The 14,512-nt window shown below is 56.3% G+C and overlaps 1 protein-coding gene across 21 annotated transcripts in view; it reads left to right on the forward strand.

The window, feature by feature from the left end:
- Positions 1-14,512, forward strand: part of Srcin1 (SRC kinase signaling inhibitor 1) — a 64,312-nt gene that overhangs the window by 21,506 nt on the left and 28,294 nt on the right. For 14 of the 21 annotated variants that reach the window (XM_047543521.1, XM_047543512.1, XM_047543517.1 and 11 more), the window contains 3 exons: positions 3,553-3,854; positions 6,879-6,977; positions 13,435-13,458. In XM_047543521.1, the coding sequence (XP_047399477.1) occupies positions 3,553-3,854; positions 6,879-6,977; positions 13,435-13,458 (425 nt within the window). Of the gene's footprint in view, positions 1-3,552; positions 3,855-6,878; positions 6,978-8,850; positions 9,151-13,434; positions 13,459-14,512 lie in introns of those variants that run through there. The other 7 variants (XM_047543518.1, XM_047543534.1, XM_047543513.1 and 4 more) reach the window with 6 other exon arrangements.

Genomic DNA, 14,512 nt, shown 5'->3' on the forward strand with positions numbered 1-14,512 from the left:
ACAGAGAGCATTGATCGGCCGTGGGCCAGCAGCCTGCATCCTGCTGCTTGCTATATTGGAATCGATCTCCCTGGCTTTTTTCTGGGCTGCTCAGTCTCGGGAGGCTTGGGGCTGCTTCAGAACTTGCTGGTGGCTGGAACAGGCTCCGGGGTAATCGGGAGGTCATCCTGCCAGGACCCAGCACACCACAGGTCAGGAATGTCTTTCATTGACAACAATGTCCTTTCTCCTCCATTCTCTTCCACTGAACTGTCCCTGTGTGGGACAAGGTTTGGAGTTAACATCCCCATTTTACAGATATAGGATCTGGGGCTTCATAGGGGAGATTTGCTGACTGATTGGATTACTAAATGGGTGGCTAGCCTGGGGTCTCTGGAGGACGGAGGTGATTAAACCCAGGTGTCTTTCTGGCAGGACTTTTTTCTCCCAGTGCTCTGACTTTAGGTGCTTGGGAGGCCCCGGGAGATGAAGTCATGTCTGAGTTTTCAGGGTTGCCTGGAGGCTAGCAGTGGCACCTCTCTCCTAAGGGCAACCAGATGGCTCCCCCACCAGGAGCCCAGGCTGGTCCTCCCAGCTCCACTAGGCCCTTCAGAAAGAAGTTGAATCTGTACAGAGTGGGGAACCAGGACACCAGGGTTATCCAGATACTCCAGTTTTTTTTTGTTAAATAAAGTCAAGAATCTTGAAAGTTCTTAAATTGATTCTAAAGCATTTCAAACCAAAGCCCCTCCTTGCTGCTGCCCCTGGAGTTAGCAGGTTGTCTCTCCAGCTCCCTCCCCATCTCCCATCCCCAAGAGTCTAGCTCCTGCACCCTCCTCTCAATGCCTGGGTACCCCAGAGATGAGCCCTGACCTCCTGGAGGCAGTGAGACTCATCCCTGCTCCTTTCTCAGTTCAAGCCTGCTCCGCAGATCCCTCCCCATTACCTATCCCTGCCCTGGACCGGTGAGACTGGTCATAAAGCACAGCCTGGTGCTCCCACTCTGCGCTCTCCTCTGCCTGCTCTGGGATCACTCCCTGCCATTATCTGTCTGGAAGGGCCTGGGGAGTCCTGGGGGTCCCCCACAGTCACTGCCCATCTCAGACTGATACTCTGCTTGCCCACCCCAGACATGTCAAGATCCCCCCAGGAGGTAGAGAAGGAGGCGTGAAGGAGGACAGGGAGGAGCATAAAGGTCTCTTCTGGGGCCAGGAGAGTAGCAGCTAGAAGATGGAATTTAGAGACTTGTCCCAACAGTAGCTATGTGTGTTCAGAGCCCAAGGAGGGCAGAGGAACTTGGCTGACAGAAGAGGAGGTGTCTGGGCTCAGGCAGGGCTAGAACTGGGCTCCAGAGCTGGTTCCAGCAAGACCCTGGGCAAAATGTCTGAGACCTGGCAAACGGAGGGCTCTGGAGTGTCTAGTGTCTAGGACCCTCGGCTGTGGAGAGTCTCCTGCTGAGCAGTACCCAACAGGGCTACAGACCTCCAGCTGGGAGTGAGGGTGAATGGAGGAGAAGGGAGGTCAATCATGGGACTAGGCTCTCAGAACGGTGCCCCCAATGTTCCCAGCCTCTCCCAGTCAGCTGCCATCTTCCCTGATCTCTTCCATATCAGGGAACCATTTGCACTGTATTATATTAATTCAATATCATTTCTGTTCACTCGACTCACTTTAAACTTAAATACATTTACTTAGAGGAAACCTTATCTCACTGAGATCACAAAGGAACAGTATCCATGAAACCAGTAGTTTGACCTTCTCATTGGGATTTTTTTTCTAATCCTTATAAAATAAAGATCTAATTATTAAAATATAAAACAACGTTCTTCTCAAAATCATCTCTGTACCCGGACCTTGCTGTGGGGAGCACAGCAGGGGGACAGTGATTGTGGTGAGGGATGAAGGATGCCTGAGGAAGGGAGGGGTGATCCAGAGGCCTAGCATCTGGGAGAGTGGCAGATAAGCAAGGGAGCCCCCCCTGAGCTGGGCCACGCTCCCTCAATGACAACTGTCATCTGCAGAGGGAAGTGTGGTGTGCAAACCTAATAGGTACTGGGGTCCAACTGGGCCTCTACCACTCACTGTGGCTTTGGGCAGTAACGCCACCTAACAAGCGTGATGGGAGCTCGTGGGCCATGATAATGGTGGGGAGTCCCTGGTAGGCTGCTGGTCTCTGTACTCTCAAGTGTTGTTCTTGCCCTGGTTTTGGTGGGAGTTTCTGAATCTTCTCAGGCTGTGTACCCCAGATGCACACACTTTAGCCTTAGCCAGGGGAGGGGTGTGTGTGTGTCTGACTTGGTGGCATGGGGTTGCTTTTCTTGAAATACGGAGTCCCCCTGTGCCAGTCAGGACACAAGTGCACACCTTGGCCTGCAGAGCCTAATGCCCTAGTCCTAGGCTACACTTGGGTGGCGGTGCTGCTCTAGGGTTGTGAGGGTGGGCGTGTGCTCGGGAGATTGCTTATTTCCCAATGGGAATGACTTCTGGGAGAAAGGGAGAACTCTGTTGTATGCCCAGGGATATGGCTGAGTTTGGCCCTCGGCATGGCCTCCCACTCCCTGGGGGTGAGGGCAACCTCTGGAACCCCTAGCCATGGGTCATGTGAGCTCAGGGGTAGGGAACAGCAGAGCAGGAGAGGCCAGGAGCTCAGGGCTGGTGGGTTTTGGGGAAGGGATTCAGAGTTCTGCGTGGGGACCTCAACCCCCGGCCTTCTCTTTGTTCCTTGCTTCTGTGCTGTCCTTTGTCCCCTGTGCGTCTCTTATGGTTCTTGAGATTGTGTGTGTGTGTGTGTTGGGAGGAGAGACTGAAAAAGTGGTGGGGTGGGGGCTTAAGCTGTTCTGTCTGCTTTCTTTTTTCTTTAAGTTTGTCCAAATCCATCTCTCGCTGTCCTCTCTGTGCCAGCCTCTCCTGTCTGTCTATCTGTTTGTCTCTGGGGAGGGAGGGGAATGGGGGTCCCTCTGCCCCTCACCTTGGGGCTCCAACCCCTTGGGAAGCCCTCCTTCCCCAATATATCCCAGTCCTGGCCACTTTTCCAGGCAGTCCCCCGTCTTGAGGATACTCTGTCCCGGATATGCAGGTCTGAGGGAGGAGGCTAGAACCTCCTGCCTCTCCTTAGAGGATGCACTGGAAAGGTACACAGTAAAGCTTCCTTTCAGGAAGTATATAACAGCCAACGCCCCTTTTTCCTGCTCCCATGTACACCAATTTTAGGAAGGGGAAGGGGTGCGTGACTAGAAGAGTGTTAGGCCCTTTGCTCCCCTCCCCGCGCCTTGGTCTCAAGGACAGCACCTCCCAAGGTCATCACCGCCCCAACCTCAGCAGGAGGAACAAGAGGTTGCATCTGGACCTTGCTCCCCACCCGTCTCATAGGTCTCTAAGTGCACATTCCACCCGGACTACCCTTCTGCCTCCCTCAGTGCCCCACAGGGGGGACTGCAACTCTTGCCGCACCCCAGAGGCCTTTCCGCCCCTAAACTTAGGCACTGCGGCCCGCCCCCCGGACCCCCGGTGGGGGATGGGCAGCCCCAGGCTGGGCACTCCGTGACCCCGCTGCTCCCCTCTCCCCTCTCGCAGATCCGGAGCGGAGCAGCCCCCCCATGCTGTCTGCGGACGATGCCGAGTACCCGCGGGAGTACCGGACCCTGGGGGGAGGGGGCGGCGGGGGCGGCGGGGGCCGGCGCTTCTCCAACGTGGGGCTGGTGCACACGTCGGAGCGGCGGCACACGGTGATCGCCGCCCAGAGCCTGGAGGCGCTCAGCGGTCTCCAGAAGGCGGACGCCGACCGCAAGCGTGATGCCTTCATGGACCACCTGAAGAGCAAGTACCCGCAGCACGCCCTGGCCCTTCGAGGCCAGCAGGACAGGATGCGCGAGCAGGTGAGTGGGAGCCCGGCTCGGGCTCGGGCTGCGGAGGCGGCGGCGGCAGGGGAGGGAGGCTGACCGGGCTCCCATGACCCAGGCTCATTCCAACTGAGAGGCCTCTGGGACAGATTCGAGGTGGGAGGGCAGAGTTGGGGAACTGTCGGTCCAGGACAGTAGCCCTGGCTGGCCTTTTTTTGGAGCCTGGGGAAGAAGTGGATGGGGCTCAGCTATCCTGGAATTTGGAGCATGGATTGGGCCGAAAGAACCCAACCTTTTTACGTCAGGCTGTTTGGGCAGAAGACAGGAAGGTGTGCCTTGGAGGCCAGAGCAGTGATTGGGAAGAAGGAAAGCGACAGCCCTGGGGACTGAAGGTTCTGAACCTGAGGGTGGAGTTGGACTGTTTGACCTTGGCATTCCTGTGAATTGGGCCCTAAGAGGTGGGGTCCGTGACTTCTCAGCAGGATGGATCTGGTGTGTCCACGCTCCCTGCAAGAATAGAGCCCCAAACTGGGGTCTTTTACCTCCTTTCTCCCTGATTCACCCCAAGACTAGCTGTGTAATTTTGAGCTGGAGGTCTCCTCTCTCTGTGCCTTGGCTTGCTTCCTGCTGTCAGTAAGGCTTACAGAGGGAGTTGAGGCCTTTGCCTCTGCCTCTGCACCAGGACTTGTCTCCTTCCATCTGGGGTGGGGTGCAGGCATATTAGATCAGCGCTCCATCACCAAGCTACACCCCAGGCCCGAAGCTTTTCAACCTTCTCCAAATCCTCAGGTTCCTGACTGCACCTCTCCACTCAAGCATGGGCTTCTGATCTGTAAGAAAGTTCTTTCTGGGGACTAGTATTCTGCTTTTAGTTCTGAATTTGTGAGGTGCCTTACTGATTGCAGCCCATTTAGCTACTTGGACTCTGGGAGAAGAGACTAAGGGATGGTGTCACATCAAATTAGCATCCTTTTGGTCAATACTTGGGGTGCCTTGCGTGATCTTGCTATGTCTCCCTTTTCCAGGTAGTACTGGATGTGCCTGGGGATGAGGAGAAGTGCCCTATCCTCCCCCCATTGCAGGGAACAAGGACATATTGGCACATTGCTGGCACCCTATTTGCCCTTTGATATCATTTCTAGTTTTCTCTGGCTTTTGTCTTCCCCCAGCTTCAGAGTCCTGCTGGGAGCAGGGTCCAGGTTGGGATGAGGAAGAGCTACAGTTTCTGGCCCTTAGTGGTTTCCCCGTGTGCTCAGGCTTGGTGGGGACAGGGACTTTGATGACAAATGGGGAGAAAGGATGGTTAAACTTTGTATGAGGGACACGGTCCACTGAGAGAGGGTTTAGAGGTGGGCAGGTGGGCAGGCCTGATTAGGGAAGGCTTCCAGGAGGAAGAGCTGCCTAAACTAGGCTTGGATGGATGGAGGTTTGAGCAGAGGAAGAGAATACTGGCCTTGGAGCTACGGTGGAGGCGGCATGAGCATATGCCAGAGTTGGTCTGGGGAGTGGCACAGACTTCCCCTTGTCTGGTGCAGTAGGTTCAGGGGAGTGGGGAGCTCAGGGATGTATCGGGGCCAGAGGGTGGTGACCAGGGGACCATGGTTGTTTTTGGATGATGAACAGGAGGGGTGCTAGGGGGCTGGAGGCAGGGGAAGGAGAAGAGAAAGCGCTTGCCTGTAAGGATGAAAAAAAGGGGTGGGGTCAGGAGGGGAGACTAAGCAGGAGTTGCTTGCTCCCTGGATCTAGGAGGCAATGACCGAAAAACAACTTGGGTGACAGGGAGATGTTGGTGCCTTGGAGAGATTGGGAGAGGGAAATGTCGGGGGAGGGGTAGTATAAGAGGAATTGAGGAGTGGGTGGGGCCTCACAGGGATGCCTCCAGCTCCAGAGCAACCACAGCTTCAGGAGGAGACTTGAGAAGTGAGTCCTGGGACATAAGAGGGCCATCAAGGCAGAATGGACTTTGAGAAGGGAAGAGAGCCTGTGATAGTCAGGGAGGGGTATCAGGAACATTTTGGCTCCATGAGGAAGAAAAGGAGGCCCTAGGGAGCAGCTGGCTGGCCGATGACCTGTGCTTCAGAAGTTCAAATGAATGCAGAGTGAGACAGCCATGGGGAGCAGCCAGGAGCTGTGGGTCCCTTTGGGGCTGCGGGCTCATTGCCCCTGGCAGAGTGATGTAATGGACAATTTCAGGGCTTAGGGAGATCGGAGATGATGAGGAACCAGAGCCCTGGTCACAGACCTTCTGGGAAAGTTTAGCAGGACAAAGATGAAGCTAGCTGGGTGGTAGCTTCGAGGGGTGGCAGGCCTGGGAGAGAGGATGCAGCTGTGTTTAGGGACCTCATAGGTGCTGGCATGTTCACTGGTGTGAGGAGGTGGGTGAATACTCAGCAGATACCTAGGGAGTGAATCCACGCACAGCCATCCTCCAGTGCATTTTGCTGTGTCCGTTCTTTACCTCAGAGTGTAAGTGACCAATTCACGGGGGGCTCGGGGCCCCAGCTCAGTGACCCCGGAGGGAGGGATGACTGCTCAAAGGAGGTAGGAAGCTGAAGATGCTGAGTGCCAGCAGACTGTGAGGACGGGTCCCTGAGGAATCAGGTCTGGTGGCCTCCGGGTAGGAGAGGAAGTCACTTCCACTGGCTTAACAGGAAAGAAAGATGTGCTGTGGGGCAGAGACAACTGGGGTAGAGTCATTCCTGCCCAGTGGTTCCCTTCTCTGTAAGATCTGAGGTGGTGTCCTTAGGGAGGAGGGGGAAGGCCAGGAGCAGCTCCCTGTGGAGTGTGAGGCAGGCAGGTGAGGGAGTCAGGAGTGGACAGCGGAGTTTATTTCAGGAATATCCAGTAGGGAAACCTCTTCTGACAGGAGAGATAAACATCCAGAAATAGTTCAGGGTACTAGTTAGAGATGCAGCCCATGTAAGGAACCCTCTATCCCTCTGCAGTGTGAGCTCTGTGCCCCAAGATGTGCCCCAGCAATGCCCCTCCCTGCCCTGTCACAGCCCCAGCGGCTCCTGCCCGCTCCCCCTAATGGGGTGTCCCCTCGCTTCACACACACAGGTTGGTGGCTGGACCGTGGACCCTGTGTGCCTCCTCAGCTCCCTCTGCTCCCACCTCCATGGCGACTCCGCCCCCTCCGGGGCTGGCCAGCCTGCCCAGGTGAGTCACCCACCTCCACCACCACCCAAACCCGTGGCAGAGCTTGGCTTTGGGGAGGATATTTTTCTTTTGGAGGGGGGATATCCAGAATTTTAATTTTGCATCCCTTTCTCTTTTATGTAGGAGCCCCCCCCTATTTCGGGGAGACATCTATGACCTGTACTTGCAAGTCCCCTGATTGTCTAATTCCCTACCATGACCTCCCCAAACTGGTTGGTTTGGAGGAAGGAGCTTTTTGAGGGACCATACTCAGGATTTTAACACACACACACATGCACACACACACACACACACACACACACACACACACTTCTGTATTCTTTCTCCTTTAAACAGGAGACTCCCATATCCCATCTTGCTCCTGGGGTTTCTAGAGGTCTCTTATTCTACACCCCCGACAGGAGATCTTATTCTCCTATCCACACCTTGCTCTTCCATTTCTGAGCACCACCAACCTTCCCCTGATGATTTATCATCAGGAAATTCTGCAGGATGTCTCTCTCCCACACCTCTCTCTATGTTCAAGGCTTGACCTCAAGTTTTTAAGAACACTTGGGCATCTGGCCATTGGTTCTGTCCTGTGCCCTCATCAAGTCTCAGTTTCCCTGATGGGACACACTTAGATAGGACACTAGGGGCTGGGCTCCAGCTCAAGCCTGGACACCGACATGGGAGATAAGTAGGTGTCTGAGGCCCAAGTGGGGAGGAGGGACCAGGGAGTCAGTTGCAGTGGGGAGGGACATCCCAGGAAGTGCTGGACTTGAGAGTGTTCAGATGTAGGAGGCTGAGAAGGGGTAGTGGCTGCAGATCTCATGGACCGGATGGGGTGTCAGTTCCTCACCCAGCCGTGCCTCATGGAGAAGAGCAACAGGGCTTGAAAATTAAATGAAAGAAAATTGTGACCACCTAGGAAACAAGCCTCTAGAGCAAGGACATTCGAGCTGAGGAGCTGAGCATTACTCAGTCTAGCAACAGATTGGTGTGTTTGGCATCTCTCACAGGGCACTCCGCCCACTTCCTTTCGGGCTTTCTGTCCATCTTGGCTGAACTTTGGGGAACAGGGATGTGTCTGCTCCTGATGCTAGACAGCGAGTGAGAGAGTTGTCCTGACTGACCAGGTGTGTAGTGGAGGCCAAAGTGGGGCCTAGAAGAGATGGTGATGGGGCAGAAGACAGGTGTGGTGTGCACAGGCAGGTTCTGTGTTTCTGTCCCCCTCCCCAAGAGGTCCCCAGATGGTTCATCTTGGGCTGTGATATGGTTGGGGTGACAAACAGGAGTGAAACTGGACTTGGTGAGCTCAGTTGCCCAGGTGGTAGAGTTCTAGTCTATACACATCTGGAATCTGCTCTGATGGAGAAAGAAGAGTTTGAGGTGACCTTTGCCCCAGGGCTTTGTAATTACCTGGGAAAGTGGCTGTGCACAAGGTTTGGTAATCACTTGATACTTAGAATTCATCACACTCCCTGCCCCCCAGAACTGAGTCTGAGGTTCTTTTTTGTAAAGTGTAGGAACAGAGACATTCAGCAGAGAGCCAGAGTCACACAGTAGGGCAGGATCAGAGGCCATCAAGGAAATTTAGGCGTCCTAGACCTCCCAGACTGGCTAGGGATTAAGTCATGGGAGAATTAAAAGGGCAAAGTTCACAGCTGAGACCTGGGTGAGGGGAGGTTGTGGGTGGGGAAGGTGGCGGTAGGTCAGACCTTTGGGGTTAGAGACAGTGAGGGTTAGAGAGGTTAGACCAAGCCACAGCCCTTCCCCCCGCTTCCACTAGGCTGTCTAACCTCCCTTCCTCTTGCTGCAACCCGAGTCCCGGGCGGCAGACCGGCGTATCGGGTGACCGCGGCGACGCAGCCACCAGCCTCCGCCGCTCCGCGGCGGGGCTGCGCCGGCGGGGCCGCGCCAGGGGAGGGGGCCGAGAGAGGGGATGTGCACGGCGGCGCGCCGCGCCGCGCCAGGTGGAGTCGCGGTTACCGGGGCGACCAGGGCCCGGGCCGGCTCGGCGGCGGCGGCGGCGGCTCTCGCATTGCAGCAAAGGGCACCGGCGGCGGAGGCAGCTGCGGAGGCGGCCGGGGGAGGGGAGAGCCCGGGCGGGTGGGAGTAGGGGGCGGCCCTCCATCCCCCGCCCCACGCGGGATCTGGGGCTGGGGCTCCAAGCATACACCTGTAGCCACAGGTAAGGGGAGCGGCTGTGGGGGCCGGGGTCGCAGCCGGGGTTCGTCAGGGGGCGGGGACACGGAGATGGGGGTCCCTCTCTGCGGCACTCAGGGCCGATCGAGGCTGGGGGCGCGCAGCCGTTGCCGGTTCCCAGTCTCTGAGAAACGCCCCCTCCCTTCCCCCACCGCATTAGGTGCCTGCCGCGTGGGACGGCCCCCACCCCTAAATGCGGCAGGCGCCCCCTCCCCCAATCTTGGAAAGTCATGACCTTCGCGGGGTGCGCCCGCGCCCCGGCTCAGCGAGGCTCCCGCAGCTCACCCTCTCCCAACACACACTCTCGGCGCTGGGCCGGGGTACGTGTGGGCGGCCATCCGCACACCTAGGGGCAGGGTCGTGCCTGCGCGTGGCTGGGGGCGCCAGCGGGGGCGCGTTGCGTAGCCCCAGGCTGGGGGCCGGTGTTTACGTGGACTTGTGTTCAAGGGAGTTGAGAGGTGGGTGTGTGCGCTGGTGCACGCCGAGTCAGGGGGTTAAGGAACTGGGGGCGAGGACCGTTGACTGGCCTCCCTAGGGGAGGCTGCGTCGTAGCGGCTTGAGGTCAAGGAGGGTTCATGCACTCATCTAACCTACATGGGACTTGGGCCCAGGGGATAGGGGGACTTCAGCTAGCTGAGCTAAGCCTCCCCGGAGGCTTGACCCCGCCCCTCCCAGAGCCGGGTTGCAGAGAGGGAATGGCCAGCTCCCCTCCACCAGCGGCTAAGGAGTGGGAGAGGGAGGGGCTTCAACCCTCAGCTCCAAAAGCTGTTTTCTCTGCTCACCAAGGAGTTGGTTTGCTCCCTTAGGTCTCTGGAGAAACCCCTTTCCCCATTTCTGAAAGCCTTGTTCCAAGAGATGCTTGGTTTCCATCTTATCCTCTTGGAACCCCTCTTATTTTATCCCAGCTCCTGCAAGATCCTTCCCCACAAGTGGTGACCCCTGGCAGGGTCTCTCCTGCTCAACCCTTTCTTCATTTGCCCTCTGACTGCCTTCTGGGAAGTCCAGACCCCTCCTGGGGAATGTGGAGGGAGGTCACTCTGCCTTGGTATTAAGGTTTTTGCTAGGGTTGGGGAGCTGGACCTCTGGGGCCTTTCCTGTCCTCTGCCCTCCTTCCAGGGGGCTTTCTAGTCCTGGGAAATTCCCAGGGAATAGGCCCAGAAGGCTGAGCAGCTGGGTGCCAGGAGATGCAGGGAGTGGGGCCCCACCAGAGTATTCAAAACCACTCCTTCTAGTGGGCTGGTCCTATTTTGTTGGCTTTTATTCTCTGTCACCTATTTGTTGAGGGCCTGCTACATGCCAGGCACCTGTTGGCACAGCAGGAGGGAACAGACAACAGGGGAAAGGGGCCAGAGGTTGGGTGGAGAGTGACTGACTGGCAGCATGCCCCTTGGAGAAAAAGGGAGGACTCTCTGCTCACCCAAGGCTGTCCCATGGGTTAACACCCTGAAAAGAGACAGAATGGGCTGTCTCCCCAGGCCTTTTCCTGCTGCAGTTTCCCCTTCAGAGGACAGTGAATTACCAGGAAACCATAGGCCTCAGTCCTGGTGGGGTTAGTATGGAGGAGGATCATTCTCCCCACTTTTCAGAGGGAGAATGAAGAAGCAGGAGTCACTTCAAACATGTGCCACAGCTCAGATCCAGAAGCCCCAGGATTCTGATCACAGTGTCCCTCAGACATCCAAATTCCCCGAGCACAAACGTGGCTCTTCTTCTGTGTGTGCCCTTTCCTGGGGCCTGGCTGACCGTTCCTGTGGCACTGATGCTTCCATCCCATCCTCTGTTTGGGGCCATGCTGCGACCCATTCCTTCCAGATGACTGCCCTATGGATGTACCAGTGTTGCGACCTCAATGTGGGGGGCCCATGTTGAGGGCATAGCCATTGTGGTTATAGCCAGGCCCTGACCTATCTCCCTCAGGGACACAAAGTGGGTCCCAGTCATCTTCACAAGGTACCCTGAGTCCAGTGTTCTGACACTGGTGGTGGTGGGGGGGCATCTTCTGCCTCTCTTAATTCAAGAGATCACCTCCTTGACATGTGATGTCTGGGACATCATAGGCATGGGAGAGTAGCTAAGGTTGTCAGTGTCACGCAGATCCAGCTAGTAGGGCAAAAGAGAGTAATGACTCTTTCTTTAAGGCCATGAGTGTGTACTGTGTGTTCAGTGCTTTGTGTGTATCTGTGGTGTGTGTGTGTGTGAATGGGTGCCCACATGTCACGTGTGACAGTGACTCTGGGTATGCTGAGGGTGATGTGAATGGTGTCGGTGCTTCTGTCTTCTGTGCCAGTGACAGTGTGTGTGTGAGCAAGTTGGGGTCCTGGGGCACATGTGTGCATGAGTAGGGGTGGCCTCCGTATGAACGGGGCTGAGTTTCTGTTTATTTCTGGGGTGTTTCTGATGGCTTCTAAGTGCTTGTGTGCCTTGGTGGGTGTGTTTTGTTGCTCTGGGTCTGTTGGTAATGTCCTTATCTAAGGATGTGTGAGGCTGTGTGGGAGCGTGTGTTGTGGGGAGCCGTGGGTGGCCCCTGCATACACTTCCTGTGAGGGACGCTCGGCCCTCTCTGCAGAGCTGTCCATCATGCCCAGTCTGCAGACCTGACTCTCATAAACCTTCCAGTGCCCTCTGCCTGGCCCTGCCTGCCCCCTACGGGTCCACTCCCTCTTCTGCCCCTCCCTGCCCTTCAAGGCCACAGCAGCTGTGCCAGGGCCTGTTACTGGGCTTCTCCCCTCCTCGCAGTGAGCATCCCCTGGCACCAGGGGGGTAATGGGGGCGTGCCCATAGATGATCGCAGGCATTGGCTGGGGCACAGACTTTGCCTTCTTCTGCCTAGTGTGTGACTAGTTTTTTGTCTTTTGGAACCAGTGTTACAGGGAGAGATGGGGCTCAGGGCTCAGATGGGGGCAGTCCTGGCAAATGAACCTCTTCATCCGAGCCCCCGCCAGCCTCATCCCCACTGTAAAGGGCCATCTCAGTAAAGCCCCGTCAGGCAGAGTACCCTGCCACTCAGCCCTTTCCAACTCTTCCTGGCCACGACAGCCTCAGTGGCACAGGACACTCCAGCCTCATGTCCTTCTCCATCAGGTACCCCCAATGTCCCTTTTCCCTGCCATGGCTCTGAGGCCTGTGAATCTTGTCTGTTTGTGCCAGGCACCCCAGGGCCAGGCCATCTGCTGCCTCTGTCTTCCTGCTGAGGCTGGCACCGGTCAGCAGGGTGCCCTCAGCTTTGCCAAGAACCAGCCCGGCCTCAGGGTGGCTCTTTCCTTGTTCCCAGCCATCTGGAAGGGCCTTCTGGTCTCTAGGGAAGGCAGGGTGACCCAAGCTACTGTGAATGAGGGGGAACTTTAATCCCCCCATTCCAGGGATGTGAAGAACCCTCTATCATCTCCCCAGCTGGAGGGCATTGCCCAGTCCCCAGCCTCCCTAGCTCCCTTGCTGCCCACAGCTCCCTATCCATTGCCCAGTGCTGGGAGTCACTGGCATCTGTCCACTCTCCTCCATGGTCCAGGCCCATCCTAACACGCAGGCCCCCCTTCCCTGTCCTGGGAGCTGATTGCCCTCTTCCACTCCTACCTCTGTGTCCTGCTGGGGTCCAATTCTGATCCTGCTCTGCTCCATTCATGTGCTGTTTGCCCCCACCTGCAACTTGAGTCTACATACTCAGGGTCAAGGGCCACTCTGCATCTGGCCTCAGCCCCTTTGTGGCCCAGTCTGTACCCCAGCAGCCCGGACTGTGGACTCTTCTCCCATACTCTCTCCTGCCTGCTCCTGGCGCTCGCCCATGCTCTCCTCCACCGAACACACCTTTCCTCCCGATCTCCAGCTGCTCATTTTCCAAGCCCCAGCCCAATGCCATCTTTTCCAGGAAAATTCCCCTGACCTGCCACAACCCATCCCCTTGCCATCTCTCTGACCCCATGGCCCAGATTTATCTTTTAATTGTCTCCTGGGTTCCCTGTATCATGGTCATCTGTGCCTTTTCCTACATATATCTCTCTGAGGGCTGTTACATTAGAGTGTGGCTAGTAAATATCTGGAATGTTCTCTTCTGCCTCCACCAGCAAACCTGAAGCCTTCCCATTCTGGGTGCACCAAGGTGTTCAGGTCTCAGAAGAGAATGGGATGTAATGGGCATTACTTCCTTCCTGCTCCTGAGGGGGTGGAGGGCCCATGTCCCAGGGCTGAGTGCTGAGCTCCAAGGGTCTCTAACTTGCCCCTGCCGTCCTTTCCCTCCCTGCCCCCTCATAACCATCTCTTCTCTTATTTCCATCAGCAGCCAAACTACTGGAGTTTCAAGGTCAGTGTGTGATGCTTCCACTCCCATGACAACTGCATGTGCTGTCTCTCCCCTGCTCCTGTCCCTCCCTCGCACATGCTTTGCACCGGGGTGTGCGTCTGCAGGGCCCCCTCTGGTGTGGGCGTGTGGGCTTTGGGGCTGCAGGCTGTGGCTGCTGCTTTGGGAGAGTCTGGGCTCACCTGCCAACGGCTTATGGATTGAGTGGGAGTTTGGGCCACCCCTGCTGGAGATCTGGTTTGGAGATGCTCAGTCCCTAGACCTCCCCAGTTCACAAGGGGCATTTTGGAATGAGAAGATCTCCCCAGCCCAGAGAAACTGCTGGCTCTGAGACAGGGCCCCCAAACCCATGATCTTGTTAAGGCCTGGTTCCCTGAACTCAGAGTTCACCTCCCAGGGAGATCCTGTGACTCCCTTTCTTACTCCCCACTGTGGAGAAGCTTGTGAATGTCAAGTAAGACACTGCCCTGTACCCCTAAACCTGTGTTCCAAGGGGAGGGCTAGGCTCCAGGGTGGTGCCTTCTGGCCCCCTTTGAAGAATCTGAGTTATCCAAAGGTGGAGAGCTGTCTACCCTCTCCCAGAACATCCTGCTGACCCCTGTGGGAGCACCCTCAGGCACCTCATCCATCTTCCCTGGTGCCCAGGCCCAGAGCTGAGTGGAACTAGTTAGACTGCTGTTTGCTTGGTGGAGTCTCAGGCCCTCTCTCAGGCATCATGATGGGATGGGAGGCCACCATCTGGATCCCCAGGCATCTTGTTTGCATGCATTCTCCCAGAGCAGTGCTAGGAGTCCTTGAATCAGAGAGTGAAGGGGTCTTAGTATCCTGATGCTAAGCATACCCTTCCTGGAGGAGGCAGGAGAGTGTAGTGGTTAAATGCATGAGCCTGAGAGCCAGACTGCTTGATGGTGAATTCCAGTCTGCCACTAACTAGCTTAGTGACCTGGGGCAATGTACGTTCCAGTCCTTTGGGCCTTGGTTTCTCCTTTGTAAAATAGAACAATGACTGATTGTAGAGATTTAAGAAATAAGAAAATGCCAACCTAGGCAGATATCT

The sequence above is a fragment of the Sciurus carolinensis genome, chromosome 3, assembly GCF_902686445.1.
Source record: "Sciurus carolinensis chromosome 3, mSciCar1.2, whole genome shotgun sequence".
NCBI classification, from domain to species: domain Eukaryota; kingdom Metazoa; phylum Chordata; class Mammalia; order Rodentia; family Sciuridae; genus Sciurus; species Sciurus carolinensis.